This window comes from Sarcophilus harrisii, chromosome 4 (genome assembly GCF_902635505.1).
Source record: "Sarcophilus harrisii chromosome 4, mSarHar1.11, whole genome shotgun sequence".
NCBI classification, from domain to species: Eukaryota; Metazoa; Chordata; class Mammalia; order Dasyuromorphia; family Dasyuridae; genus Sarcophilus; species Sarcophilus harrisii.
The window spans coordinates 338,626,758-338,641,345 of NC_045429.1; the positions used below are offsets into that span (position 1 = coordinate 338,626,758).

The window sequence follows — 14,588 nt, forward strand, 5'->3', positions numbered from 1 at the left end:
CAGTTGTTTGATTCTTTGGGACCCTTCTTGGGTTTTGGGGTTTGGTTTTATTTTGTTGTTTTTTTTTTTTTTTGACAAATTATTGGAGTAGTTTGCTTTATGTAGATGTGGAAATTGAGGCAACCAGGCTAAGTAATTAGCCTAGGGTCACACAGCTAGGAAGTGTCTGTCTCAGGTCACATTTGAATTCAGATCTTCCTTTTTTTTTTTTTTTTTAAGAAAAAATTTTATTTTTTATATTATTTATTTTATTAAATCTTTTTATTTTCAAAATATGTAGATGGATAATTTTTCAACACTGACCCTTGCATAGCCTTGTGTTTTGGATTTTCCCCTCCTTTCTCCTATCCCCTCCCCTAGATGGCAAACAATCCAATATGTTATACATGTAAAATATATGGTAAATCCAATATATGTAAACATATTTATACAATTATCTTGCTGCATAAGAAAAATCAAATGAAAAAGGAAAGAAAATGAATAAGAAAACAAAATGCAAACAAACAACAAAAAGAGTGAGAATGTTATGTTGTGATCCAGACTTAGTCCCCACAATCCTCTCTCTGGTTGCAAATGGCTCTCTCCATCACTGAACAATTGGAGCTGGTTTGAATCGTCTCATTGTTGAAGAGAACCACGACCATCCGAATTGATCATTCTATAGTATTGTTGTTGAAGTGTACAATGAAGCGTACAAAGAGCTCACTTCATTTAGCATCAGTTCATATAGGTCCCTCCAAGCCTTTCTGAAACTGTCCTGCTGATTGTTTCTTACAGAACAATAATATTCCATAACATTCATATACCACAATTTATTCAGCCATTCTCCAACTGATGGGCATCCACTCAATTTCCAGTTTCTTGCCACTACAAAGAGGACTGCCACAAACATTCGTGCACATAAGGGTTCCTTTCCCTCCTTTGAAATCTCTTTGGGGTCCCAGTAGAAACACTGCTGGATCAAAGGGTATGCATGATGTAAACTGAGATCTTTTGGGGAAAATGATGTAAATTTTGTCCCCTTTAACCTTTGGGGAAACTCTGAAACTGTCTCCCTTAATCTATGGGGGAAAGGTGATTGGGGTCTCATACCCTCCCCAACCTCTAGAAGGGGCACACCCTTTAGTCCATAAGGGCAGCTCCAGTTAAATAATCTCATTCAATTGGAGATCTCATAATCAATAGCCCTCTACTGAATGGCTCAAACTGCTGCCCAGCCTCCAGGCCAAGGTGTACCCAATATAACCAAAGGTTAGTCAACCTATCCTTGAAGATACTGGACCTTGCCCACTGCTGAAGCTATCTTCTCGGTGTAACCTACCTTTGCTATATTCCTTGCCCACTGAGAAGGCTGACTTCCCAGTGTAATTAAATTCCTTTTGCCACACAGATTTTGGGTTTTCGAATTTTTCACACTGACCAGAGGAGATCTCCCACTCTGTTCTCGTACCTCATCATGCACAGTTTGATAACTTTTTGAGCATAGTTCCAAACTTCTCTCCAGAATGGCTGGATGTGTTCACAGTTCCACCAACAATGTATCAGTGTCCCAGTTTTCCCACATCCCCTCCAACAATCATCATTATTTTTTCCTGTCATCGTAGCCAATCTGACAGGTGTGTAGTGGTACCTCAGAATTGTCTTAATTTGCATTTCTCTGATCAATAGTGATTTAGAACTCAGGTCTTCCTGATGCTAGGCCCAGTGCTCTATTTGATGGGGTTAGTGGCAGTGCAGAGAGTTGTGAGAACTGGGGTGGGAATCCCCTCGGCTTGCAGATCAAATGTGAAAGAATTCACGAACCCAAGAAGTCTGACTGGCAAAAGGGAAGTTTATTGGCACTGAGAAGCCAGCTTTGCTAGGAAGACAGGCTTTCGAGTGACAAGGTCTTGACAGAGAAATAGTAAAAGGTAATCACTGAGAAGAGGGTCTCTTCACCTTGTCTTGGCAGGAGGGCAGGAGTCCTGGAAGGCAGCTGTGCCAAGGAGAGAGGTTCCCTGGCAAAGCATAATCCTGCTTTGGATTTTTGTAAAGATTTGGAGTTCAGAATGGTCATTTTATCGGCAATTGGTGGGGGGGGGTTAGGCTTCCACTGAGTGAGATTCCTTCAATGTTGTCTAAGGCAGTGTGCCTTAGAGTCAGCATAGAATCTAGCCCAGTTACCTCAAGCAAGTCACCTAACCTTATTGCCTCAGTTTCCTCATCTGTAAAATGGGAATAATAATGGTATGATAATAATAATGTAATGATTGAATGAGATAATTTTAAAAAGGGGCACAGAGAAAGCCCTATATAAATGTCAGCTATTATTACTTTTAAGCTCAGATCTCTCCCAAATGACCTCCCACTTCTGTTTCAGAGGAAGGCTTCCTTGATTTCCCCTTCTCATCAGCTGGAGCTGGCTGCCTCACCTAATTGGCCAAAGCATTTTATTTTTTCTTGCTGGAAACAAATGTATGGGATGTCTGGGGGATTATGTTGAGACACTTCCTCCCTCTATCCTCTCCCCCATATTTTCTTCAGGAAGAGCTGCCAGGGCCGGCTTGGGCTCTCGGTGCCTCAGCCTCTGGGTTGCCCTTATCTGTCCTTCCCAGCCTTCACCGGCCCCGTTTTGGCCGGCTCCAACACTGATTCCTTTCTTTTCTCTCCTGAGTGTTTGGAGCAGATACTTTGTTGACTACACAGCTTGCATTTTTCAGGAGAGAGATAATCCTCCGGGGCTTTTTTCTTGCCTGCCTCCCTGCTCCTGCACAATAATCCTCCCTTTTCTCTCCCCCTTCCTTGCCAGCTCTGGTTGCACGGACTCATTTTTTTGTGAGAAGCAACAAGATCAGAGATGGGGAGGGGGCTGCCGTGCCCTTGGCAAATAGGTGGGGGAAGGGAGGTGAAGGTCAAGGCTAGTGTCCAAAAGGAGCAGATTGCTTTAAAACAGGGCTGTTTAAAAAAGCAAACCAACCCACAGTGGTTTTAAACATCTCCTATACGCAGGGCCCAGACATGGTTAATTCCCTCTGGAGGAAGGCTTGGAGCTCTCAGCAGGCTTATTTTCAAGCTTTTACAGTTTAGAGGGATAGGTAAAAGGATTGTAAACTGCAGGAGGACAGGCCCCAGTCCCATTTATTCGTGCCTTTGGCTTCCTTGGCAGTGCTTGCCAAGAGGTGCTTAATCTCAGCCAGAGAGTATTATATTCCGGGGTCGAAGATTTTCTTTAGTTGTGGGCTCTCCCTCCGCATGGACTCTGATGATCTGGGAATTGTTGGGGCTGAAAAATTTATGGCCCTGCAGTCAACCTGGGGATGAGCCTTCCCAAACTGAGCTAGTCCAGTCTTTGTTCATCAGACAGTTTCTCACTGGGCCCTTTGAATTGAAAACATTTTAATGGGTTTTAGAGCTGACTTTCATAGAGGTTTTCTCTGCCCTTTGGAGAGAGTAGTAAGTATTAATACAAGCTAGGTGGCCTAGTGGACAGGCCATTTACTGGACCCAGAATGAGCCATACCCATGTTCAAATGCAGCCTCAGACACTGTGACCCGATGACCTTAGTTTCTCTATCTGTAAAATGGGGACAATAGTACCTTCTTCCAAGGGCCATTGTGAGGGTCAAATGAGCTCCTTGTAGCGATGCTATAGGATGGTTAAGGAGAATCTTTCTACAAAGATAAAGGGTCAGTTTCCCTCTCCACTTCCCCATTGCTGTTATTTTAAACTCTGGGACTGAAATCAAGGCCAGGGTCCAAAGGGGCAGCTGATGGCAGCCCAGGTTCCCTTCTCTCCTCTCCAGCAGCAGATGCTTCCTGAAGGAAGTGCGTGGCAGTTTGACAGACGGCTCAAGCCGAGACTGCTATGCGGGCCCACAAACAGAGCACTGTCTACCTGGTCTAGCTGTTTATTTGCCCCAATTTACTCCTCTGTAAATGAAGGTGGATGCTGGCAATGCTGTTTGAGTGGTCTAGAGGTTAGTGGCTATAAGTTATTAAGAATCCCCATTACATCAGCTGCAGGTTCTAGGAGTGAAAGAATTCACTCATTCCCAAATTATTAGTTGCAAAATGAAAGTTTATTGTTAGATCGATACCAAGAGGCTGACTTCTATAGTGGCAGAGCTATGGGAAAATGGAGTTCTGCACTGAGAATGCAGTTGTTAGTAGACATAAGGTCCTGGCAGTAAAGGGAGCTACCAAAGTCCATCTGCAAAAGATCTTCATGGATGGAAGCTGTTATATTGGGTGTCTTGGTAGGGGCTGGGACAGCCCAAGCAGGTCAGACCCGGTGGGAGCTGGGACAGCCCTGATCTCCTATGGAATTAACAACACTTCAAAGGGATGCTTTTTGATTAGGGTTTCTAATTGAATCAAAGGCTCTGGCATCCCGGAAAGATAACTTATCTGGGGGGGGGGGGAGAGAATATGCCTTCCCCAAGAGGGGCTGAGAACCTGAAGAGGATCACAGATCAATAGGAAATACAGTTTAAAGGGACCACAACCTGCTTCAAGGGGTCGGCAAAGCGCTCCAGTCTCCCTACCAAGAAAACCCCTGAGGGGGCTACGAGTAGTTGGGGACAAGACAACAGGGTGCTGCTAGCTCTGTGGGCAGCCAAAGGGACCTGAGGTGGTGGAGAGGACTTGGTTTGGCCCAGGAGGGGAAGAAGGGGCACTGGGGTCAAGATGCTGCAGATATTGGTTCCAGTCCAAGTCTCCTCCAGCTCCTTCCTGGCTCTGACCAAAGGAGTGAGTGATCAGTTCTATAGCGGCCCATCTTCCTGCCAACATCTCTCAGGGACCATTTTAAGTGATGATCACCAATGGGTGAGTGGGGCTAATAATGATGGTTCCTCTCAGGATAGGGTAGTCATTTCTGCTTAGCGCACATACTATGGCAGGGGGGAAGCTTCCTCCTTCCAAAGGATGGTGTGAAGACAAATGAGATGAGTGTTTATGACAGCAATCACAATCTAAATTAGGAGAAGCATTTGCCATCAAGTTTATTTGCTGTTGGATATCACAATATTTACAAAACCTACTTTGCACAATCAAATCATGATTGGCTAGGGACAGTGAGGTTCTGGGGAAGAAGTAGTCCTTCACACGACTATAAATGGTCTTGGAAAATAAGTTTATAGAAACTCTTTTTCTTCAGCAAGGAAAATTATTTATGAAGCTCTATGATTCAGCATCTTTTTCACCTTAAGAAAAGCAGTATCACCCCTCTTGTTGGGACCTGTCATTTAGAGACACGAAATATTCATATCAAAGATCTTATATTTTTAAATTAATGCTGTATATCAGAGTTGTGGTCATAAATGTTATTTATTACCAGTGGTGAAATACAGAAGCGATTCCTTTGAGACCCAGCACACCAGTGTTAAGAGTTTCTTTGGGGATTAACCAGTTAGAGGCCAGATTTTGGAGGATGTTTTTCCAGAAGTTCTGCACATTGTGCCCCTACAGTTTCAATCATACCATTTTTGTTCCCCTAAATTCCCTTTAAATGATTCAGTAGGGCACTTGGGAAAACAAAGAGCTACCTCCACAGCTCAAAATCATCCAGTGTGAATATTTAGGGGTAGGGATAGAGTTGGGAGTCTGGTTAGGGTTTAAGATGTCACACTGATTCCTAGGAAGCCTCTTCCTCCCAACGAAAGCCGAGCCCTCCCCTGTTCACATTTCACATCAGCTAAAGCAGGGAAACAAATGACCCCCAGGAGGCTGAGCACATACCCCAACCTCAAGCCCCAAGCCCTGGAGTCACTTTCACAAATGACTGTATCTGACCTCCCCTGGAGTAAATAAGCAGAGACAGGGCTGTTTGATAAATAATGAATCAGCATCTTTTCTCTCTGTGAAGAATCTGCTTTTAAATTCTTTTGTAGGTGACAAATCACCACATTTTGTGCTCAAGGAGGATTTGAAAAAGGAGACTTTGAAGCAGAAAGTCTTTCAAAAAGGCACATACACATGAAATGTTTTGTAATCAGGACTGCACAAGGCCAGGATAAATGGAAGAAACCTCGTGTGCCAGGGAAGCTGGCTCCTGGGGCTGGCCTTGGGAGGGTACAGGGAGACCAAGTCTTCACCTCCTGCCCTGTAGGATCAGCAGCAGCCTGAGGTCTGGGCTATCAAGTAGGTGTCCAGCTCCTGGCGCTGGTAACAGGCGATGCTGTCCAGCACCCACTCCCGGGTCACTACAGGCGCTTCGCATATCAGCCCGATTCCTGAGGATGACACAAAAAGAACCAGAAATCAGGATTGTGCCCTCCGGCACTCAGATTTTAGGATCTGGCCGACACCCCCCTGAGAATTTGCTGCAAGAGCTTTTGAGGCCCCAGCAAACACTTTAGTCTGAAGCTCTCTTATCACAGACCCTAACAAATCAAAGCGTAGGCTGTCAGGGGACTTGTGCAAAGTCTCACTTCTTTGCCCTCTTATTGTTACTCAATCAATACTTGTTCAGTGCCTACAATATGCCAGAGACTGTGCTAGAAACTGCTTTAAAAAAAAAAAAAAAAGAGAGAGAGATTCTGCTACCGTGGAGTAACAACAGACTATATTTGGAGTCAGATTCACAATCACCAGGAAAAGCCCTGATGGAGGAGGCATGCTACAGAGGAAATAAGGAGGAGTGAGTCAGAGCACTAAGGTCTCGACTCTGATGTAGCCCATCTGAGTGACCTGCAGCCCCTGCCCAAACAGGTTTCCTCTTCTGTGACAGGAGCTGGACTCAATGGTCTGTGCTCCTTCCCAGATCTAGATCGGAGATGCTCTTAAAATGTTATATGTAGTCCGGGGGAGTCTGCCTTACCCTCAAAGCTGCTGTCATCTTCCCAGGCATCGGGCTGCACAACCACAACTGGAGAAGAACCCTGTGATACCCAAGAAGAAAAACCATTATCTCAGTCCTAGAGGGGAAGGGAAAGAGGCAGAGTCTGGCCATGCCACTCCAGGGTCTGCTGCTGGGAAACAGCGCCCCACTTCTCTGGCACTGGCTCTCCCTAGGGAGCCATGGGAGCGCCCCACCCCCCCCAACACTGTCCAGCAAGGGGGCATGACAAGCTCATCTCCAAGGCACCTTTTCTTTCTTTGTGGTCCCAAGGGTTCTTCAAACTGAAAAACATGGGGCAGGGGGAAGGGTGTGCTCACAGGGGCCCACAAGAGCCTCAGCAAGCAGTCCATCTTGTCCTTCAGCCCAAGCCCCTTGATCTGACACACAACACTCACCAGCCTGGGTCTCAACAAGGAAGGCTTTCTCACCACCGAAGCCCCACACAGTCGCACCATCCACTCGAGCTGATCTGCAGGGGTCACATAAACCACACCATTGACGACGCTCACATTAAGAGTTAATGCTCTTAACTGTTTCTGCTCTTGTTGTCAAGGAAGAAGTCCCTTCCACACCAGGCCCACCTCCTGCCTTTAAAGGAACACTAGACTAGGGGACATGATCTCCTGGAGAATCTTCAGGGAATCAACATGCCAAACCCTCTGGAGTTACCGTGGGGTTTTTCCCTCAGCAGGTTCTCCACTGTATAAGCCCACCTATCTACTTCCTGCTGTACTGGCTCATTAATGCTAATGACCTAGCTTGTTTAGGAGCAACAAGTCCAAGGAGGCTCCCTCAGCAGGCTCCCACCCCCTACCTACTTACCCATGTAGTCTATCATATAAGCTACTCCATCATGCTCTCAGAACCCCTGCTCTAAAAACCCTTTCCACTGACATTCTTTGTGTCCACCCCAGCATCTTTCTTGTCAAATACCCTGAAACACTCTTCACTGAAGGAAGAAGTCTGTCATGATTGTCTAGTTGCTCCAACTTGCCACAACAAAAGGGAATTAGCCTTGGGGACAAGGCTTCATAGAGGCACACATTTTGGACAATTAACTAATGACCAATACACATTCTAATGAATTCTAGAGTGAATTCTCATCCCTCCTACTCCCACTTCCTCTAACAGGATTACAAAAAAGGGTGAATAATGAAATATATCTTTTGCTTTCTTTGTCACTGTTACTTCCTCAATCTTTCAAAAAAAATGTTTCTCTTATCTGGTTTGGGATTATTTTCTCTTCTTTACCCAAACATTACATCATCTCAAAATCAGAAGGAAGATGGAATCCACCAAATCAGACCAATGCCTACTGGAACAAAGCTGGCAAGTGGTCACCTGCATCTTTTTAGGGGGTGAATTGGGGTTGTTACTTGCCTAGGGTCACTCAGCTAGGAAGATTTGAACTCAGGTCCTCCTGACCCCAGGACTAGGGCTCTATCCACTGCGCCACCTAGCTGCCCTTGAAGTCCTTATTTCTTGAACTTCTTTTGGACTATTCTAATTAGGATCACAGATTCAAAATTGGAAGGAATATTAGAGGACCCCAAATACAGCCCTTTCATTTAGTAGATGATGAAACTGAGGGCCAGAGATGAAATGACTTAAGTCATATGGGATATCTGAACACAAGTTGTCTGGCTATAACTCACTCAGCTGTTAAATAATAGAGCCATTTGACTCCCAGGTGACCTTTCAGTTCATTAACTGCTAATGACATCCTTTTCCATACCACTTCATTCACATCTTGGCAGTTTACTTCAGATCCCATTTTCACCTGGATTTACAGCAATGTCAAGCCCACCACGTGATCTCCTTTTGCCTCTTCCATGTTTATCCTTTCAGTACATTTCAACTCATTAGGGTGTCATTTGTCCATAATCCTAGAATCCTGGTTTTGACCACATAGTCCACTATTTTTGTTTTACTATTCATTACTCTGGAATTTCAAGGACTCCTGATTTTTTCATCATTAGCCATACAGGTCAATCCTTTTTCCTCTACCCTAAGACCTCATTCTTTTTGGCACAATCAGGACCTGGGTGTACTCTGATAATTGTTTCCTCTTTCTCACATACTTTCCGTTTCTGACTTTCCAGTTGTTTTTGGAAACATAATCAAGTCTCCCTAATCTGCTAAAGCAGCCCCTCATTTCCATTCAGCTACTACACCATCTCTTTTCCCCCTTTTACTACTAAATTTTTAGCTAAGGCTGTGTGAACCTGGTGCTTTCATCTAGTAACTACCCATTAATTTCTCCAACCCCTTCCTTCCACTCCCTCTGAAACTTCTTTCTCAAAAGGTCATGAATGACTTACTGTCAACTCTGAACAACAGCCTTTGTTTTTATTCCTCATCTCACTTGACCTTCATATTGCTTCTGGCAGAGCTGACTATGCCCTCCTACTATATCCTCTTGGATCTCTTACTAGCTTCCTAACTTCTCTGTCTCCTTTGGGGGTTGCTCAGTTTTCTGACATGGTGACTTCTCAATGTGGGGCTCTGCTCTTTCCCACCCACTCTGACATCACCTCCATGTAGTGCTGGACTTGTACCTCTCTGGTAAGCCTGCTTGTCTCATGGCTGGGTCCTTTCTGTGCTCTCATCATCCAACCCACCGTCCACATGTGCAGTGCTGGTTCTCCTCCTTCCCCATCCAGTCAACCAAGACTCTGCCAATCCTACCTTTGCACATCCATCCCCTCCTCTTAGGTTTCCCTGGACTATTACTGCAACAGCCTCCTCCTATGCATTCTCCTGACACTGCTTTCTCCCCTCCGATCCATCCCCATCCTTCACACGATTGTTAATATGTCTAGCTCTGGTTACAACATTTCTTAGTTCATCTCTTCTGTGGCTTTATAGGGTCTTTAGAGGAACTTTTACTGTGTGGCATTCAATGCTCTCCCACCACCTGGGATCCCATGACCTCCCCCCCCCCCTTTTTTTTATCACGAACCTTCCTACACTAAGCTCTAGCCAAGTTAGTTTACTCTCTGTTCCCTGAACATAGCCCAGCTTGCTACTCCCTTTGACCACACTGTGCCTTGTGACTGAGATGTTTTTCCTTCTCCACCATGCCTGCTGAATTTCCATCTATCCTAAAGCTCTCTTAAATGTCATTTTTACTAGGAAATCTTTCCAAATCTTCCCTTTTAGAAATAATCTTTCTGTTTGTAGTTTGCATTGCAACTCTCTAGGACATGTATAATGCAATGTGGCATTCATATTACAGTTCTGTTTGTGTCTCATCCCATAGCTAGTCTGTAAAGTTGTGAGAAAGAGAAGACTTATTCAAACCTTGTTTTTTTCTTATTATTTTTTTTTGGTAGCATGTAGTTAGTGGATCTAAATAGCAGATATTCAACAGGTGTTTGTTAAAGTAACGAATAAAAGCATTTTAGTAGCTGTTCCACTGCTGAGGGGGCTGTGACCCAGGGCAATCTCTCTAAGCCTTAGTTAGAGGGATGATCATTCACTGAATTGGTGACTGCTTACTAAAAGCACACTTTTTTTAGAAAGAGAAAATGATTTAAGACAGCTTTAATCAAACTTGGAAACTCTACTTATAAAGCTAGCAGGGTTTAATTTTAAAAGGTAGAATACATGATGAAAGTAGAGACTCAACAAATGAGATACCAGACTTGACAATCTCTCATGAATGAGATATGTGGAAAAAAAAATATCCAAGATAATTTATATTAATTTGCTAAATCACTGGCTTAGAAACTACAGAGAAGGGGGGGGAAAAAAGGGAACCTTTTCGCCTAAGCCTGAGTCAGTAATTGACAATCATGGCAGAAGAGAGCACCACACTTAGTGGCAATTACTGCAAATGTCAAGAGACAGGAGGATAATTCATTCAGTCAAAAAATAAATGCCACCCTGGACAGAGTGGCACCATGCTAAGAAGAATCAGAATCTACATGCTTATGGGATAGTGGCAGCCAGAAAGATCTTTCTGAAGTCGGGTCATTTGCAGAAGTGATTCACTGTGTAACTTTCGCAAGGAGAATGAAAGGAAGAGCCAACAAATGGGAGACCTAACTTTTTGCTATATCTGCATAAATTCTTGCATGAGGTTTTATATAGTCTTCACTTCTCATCAGTCTACAGATTAGTAAGAAATATAAGTGACAAGAATGAGGGTCAGAGGAGTTGGGGATGGCTGAGACCAGGCTATTAGAACTTTAAACAAAACCTTCCTGAAGGAAGTATGGTGGACATGCTTCAGGCAAGTTTTCATTATATAAAAGAACAAATTAATCTCAAATGTTTTAAGGAGAATAGGTCGGGAAATTTAATAAAGCCCCATCAATGGCCAATAATAAAAGAAACTAAAGACAAAAGAAAAATATTTAGCCTACCTCTGCTGGCCTCCCTGGTGGCTGACTCAGTGCATCACTGATATAGGCTTCATCCTCTAAGTTGAGGAAGGAGACTTCAGCTATGGAATCTGATCAGGGGAGGGGTGTGTATGTGTGTGTGAGAAAGAGATAAAATGGGAATCTCTGGTCTAAAGAAGAATCACCTGAATCATTATAACGAGATGCATAGAGTGATCTAGGTGAAATTTAAATTAGAAAATGTTTATCAAAAGCATTCCTTCCGATACTGCTGTTCTGAGCCTATGGAGGGCACCCACCCCAAAGTCAAACTGCAGCCATGTGTTCTTTCTTGTTAATGAAGTATTAGGAGAAATGTGTGGGTAGAGAATGCAGTCTGATTCTCAATTATTATAAACACCTAAATCATCTTCCCCCTCACCGATTAATTTCCCTTTTTCATAAAGCAAGAGTTTAAAAAAAAATGTAAGATTTCTCATTTTTCTACTTCAGGTTTGGGTACGGGAAAATCTCTAATCTCAAAGCTGGTGAGGCTGGGAACCCTCATCAATCTGAATCTTTGAGAAGTTGGACATGGACAAAGGCTAGTTGATCCTACCATATTCTTCTTGCCTTAGGTTTGGTTGGTGCAAAGGAACAGCTATCAGGAGAATGTTATTATGTAGACCCTTAGTCTTTTACCTGTTGACATATCTGTAAATGGTCCATAGCAACAGATTTCAAGGCCCTTGAAGATCTAGGGAAAAGGAAATAAAAATCAAGGAATTAAAAGAATTCTTTAGTCACTGAATGAAGCTCTTGAGAAACACTTTTCTTTTCCTTTAAATACGATAGCTTCCACTGTTATTTCTTAGAAACAATAAATCTTTTTGCACTGTTTTCTTTCTGCCTATAGTTACCCAAGGGCAATTTCATACAGCAGAAAGGTTTGACCAGGAATCAGAAGACCTCAGTTCCTAGTCCAGCTCTCCCATTTACTAACCTTGTGACCATGAGCAAATCATTTAATTAAACCATTTCCTCATTTATAATATGGAGAGGATTGTGCCTATCTTGTCCACCTGGTAGGACTGATCAAAAGATGAAGTGTGCTAAAACATTTGTAAACCTCTATATCACTCTGGCAAGCTCTCATGTTGGGGACTGTTATGTATTTCATCATTCAGGTACATGTGGTCTCCAATAGAATGCAAACATTTTTTGAGTGGGAATTATTTAATTTTTGTCTTTGTATCACCAGCATCTTGCATGGCAGTGGGCAAAGTAAAATAATTGTAGGCACCTAGCTATTTGAGCTTCTTGAGAAAGAGAGGGCTGACCTCACCTTTTTCTGTGTATCCCCAGCATTTAGCATAGTGCCTAGAACACAGGAATCACTTATTTAATGTTTGTCGACTAATGGGCAAACTATTTATCTAATTTTGTTATTGTTGAGGCAATTGAGGTTAAGTGACTTGCCCAGGGTCACACAGCTAGGAAGGCCAAATTTGAGCTCAGGTCCTCCTGACTACAGGACTGGTGTTCTATGACAGTTCTAGGCCATCCAGATGCCCCATGACTGTTTATCTATTGGGGAAAAGCACTTGACTCTATACATTTTTATCAACTCTATACCTTGGATAACAGACAGTGAGAAGAGGAATTTACTGTGATTTTTCCTGGAAGTCAACTCTTTTCTCTGTTATTCATGTAAAATATTTTGGACTTTCTGTAACCTCAATTGCTCATTTTATCTACTGTGATGTTCTCTATTTCTTGTTTGACCAGAGACTCTTTCCTAATCTTCGTTTCTGAATGCTATCTCTTTGCTTGTTCTTCTAATATGCTTATATGATTTTTACCATCTACATCATTTAAAGCATTTGGAACTTATGAAGATAAATGATGTGAGATGTAGGTCTAAACATAATTCCTACCATATTCCTTTACTGCTTTCCCAGAAATTTCTATTGAAAACCTAGAGTCCTTTGCTTTACGGAACACCATGCTATCGAGTTCAATTGTGGTAAGGAATGGTCTGTATTTCTTATCTCTTTAAATGTTTTTTAATATAAAGAAATATTGTATTGACATAAGCTTTTCCTATATCTATTAACCATGTGATTTTTACTATTTTTGTTATTAATATGATCAGTTATATTTATAGTTTTCCTAATACCGAATCAACCCAGAATTCCTGGAAAATATCCAATCTGATCAGACTGCATTTTCCTTTTAGCATGCTGTTGTAGTCTCTTTGTTAATATTTTATTCAATATTTTTGTATCAATATTCCTTACAATATTAGTTTATAATTTTCTTTCTTTCATTTTGTATCTCTCCAGTATAGGTATCTCACGGTAAGGGTTTGGGAGAATCCTTCCTTTCCCTACTATTGAAAGTAATCATTCCTTTGCCTTTGTACTGAGCCCAAAGTTCCTTCATAGTTAGGTACAGAAAACATTATCATTTTCCAAACAGCATGGGAAGTAATTTTCTTCTTTTGCTTTGATTGTTTGGTCTCCAAGGAAAGGAGCCCAGATCACCTTATACAGGTGATTTCCCAATTTCTCTTAAACCTTATCACAGAGTAAAGTCTTTTTTGAAAATACGCATTTTTGGAAATTGAATATACTTGAGATGCTTAATAAATGCTCTTGAATGTTGAAATAGATGATTTTTCAAAGTTATGTGAGGAGAGGACACTAGTAACATTTAAAAATGACAATCCCATTTTTTTTGGCCAAGAGAAAATCTCCAAGATGAAGAGGGTATCATGCTACTCACAGCATTCTATGAGGTCCCTTCCCCCTGCTCAAAAGGGACAATTATGAAAATGTGCTAAACTTCCACTCCTTTCTCCCTTTCCCTTAAAGTTGGAAAGAGCTTAAAATCCAACAGGAGGTTAAAATGAGCTGCACAGGCTATCACTTCAATGTCACTTTATAGCTTTTTGAATGAAAAGGAACAATTGTACTCTCATTATAAGTGATGGATCCCATTTATACCAACTGTGTCACCTTTTTGAATGAAATATGTGACTTAACAGCATGGCCTCTAAAGCCCCTGGCTGGGAATGTCACGGACTCAAGCCACTCGGAATGCTCAAGTTCTATGTAGGCATCTTGTCTGAGCCAAGTGCTACATGAAAAGTTTAATGATCGGATATTTTCAAATCTTATGCTTGGTTGACATTCACTGACAAGGGCCTCTAATGAGAAGATAAGAGATTTGCAGTTTGAGCTCCTCAGCAAATACATTTCTCCCTGCCAGGGAAAAACCACTGTGACATTTAGGGTCTTCACAGTTTTATCACTCTGACCAGTCACTTTCCATCACTGCCATCCAAAGGTCCCTGCACATGGGAAAAAAAACAAAACCAAGCAGGCAGCAACAAGAACAGTTAAAGTGTATGTGTGTGTGGGTGATCCAGGGCTAAC

General features: G+C 42.5%; 1 protein-coding gene across 2 annotated transcripts in view; it reads right to left on the reverse strand.

Moving 5' to 3' along the window:
* Window positions 1-5,663: 5,663 nt before the first annotated feature.
* Window positions 5,664-14,588, reverse strand: part of BRCA1 (BRCA1 DNA repair associated) — a 76,057-nt gene continuing 67,132 nt past the window's right edge. For both annotated transcript variants that reach the window (XM_031966346.1, XM_031966345.1), the window contains exons 20-23: window positions 11,851-11,905; window positions 7,216-7,289; window positions 6,800-6,860; window positions 5,664-6,212 (exon numbers count right to left, since the gene is read on the reverse strand). In XM_031966346.1, coding sequence (XP_031822206.1) covers window positions 6,091-6,212; window positions 6,800-6,860; window positions 7,216-7,289; window positions 11,851-11,905 — 312 coding nt within the window. In that variant the 3' untranslated portion in view covers window positions 5,664-6,090. The remainder of the gene's footprint in view (window positions 6,213-6,799; window positions 6,861-7,215; window positions 7,290-11,850; window positions 11,906-14,588) is intronic.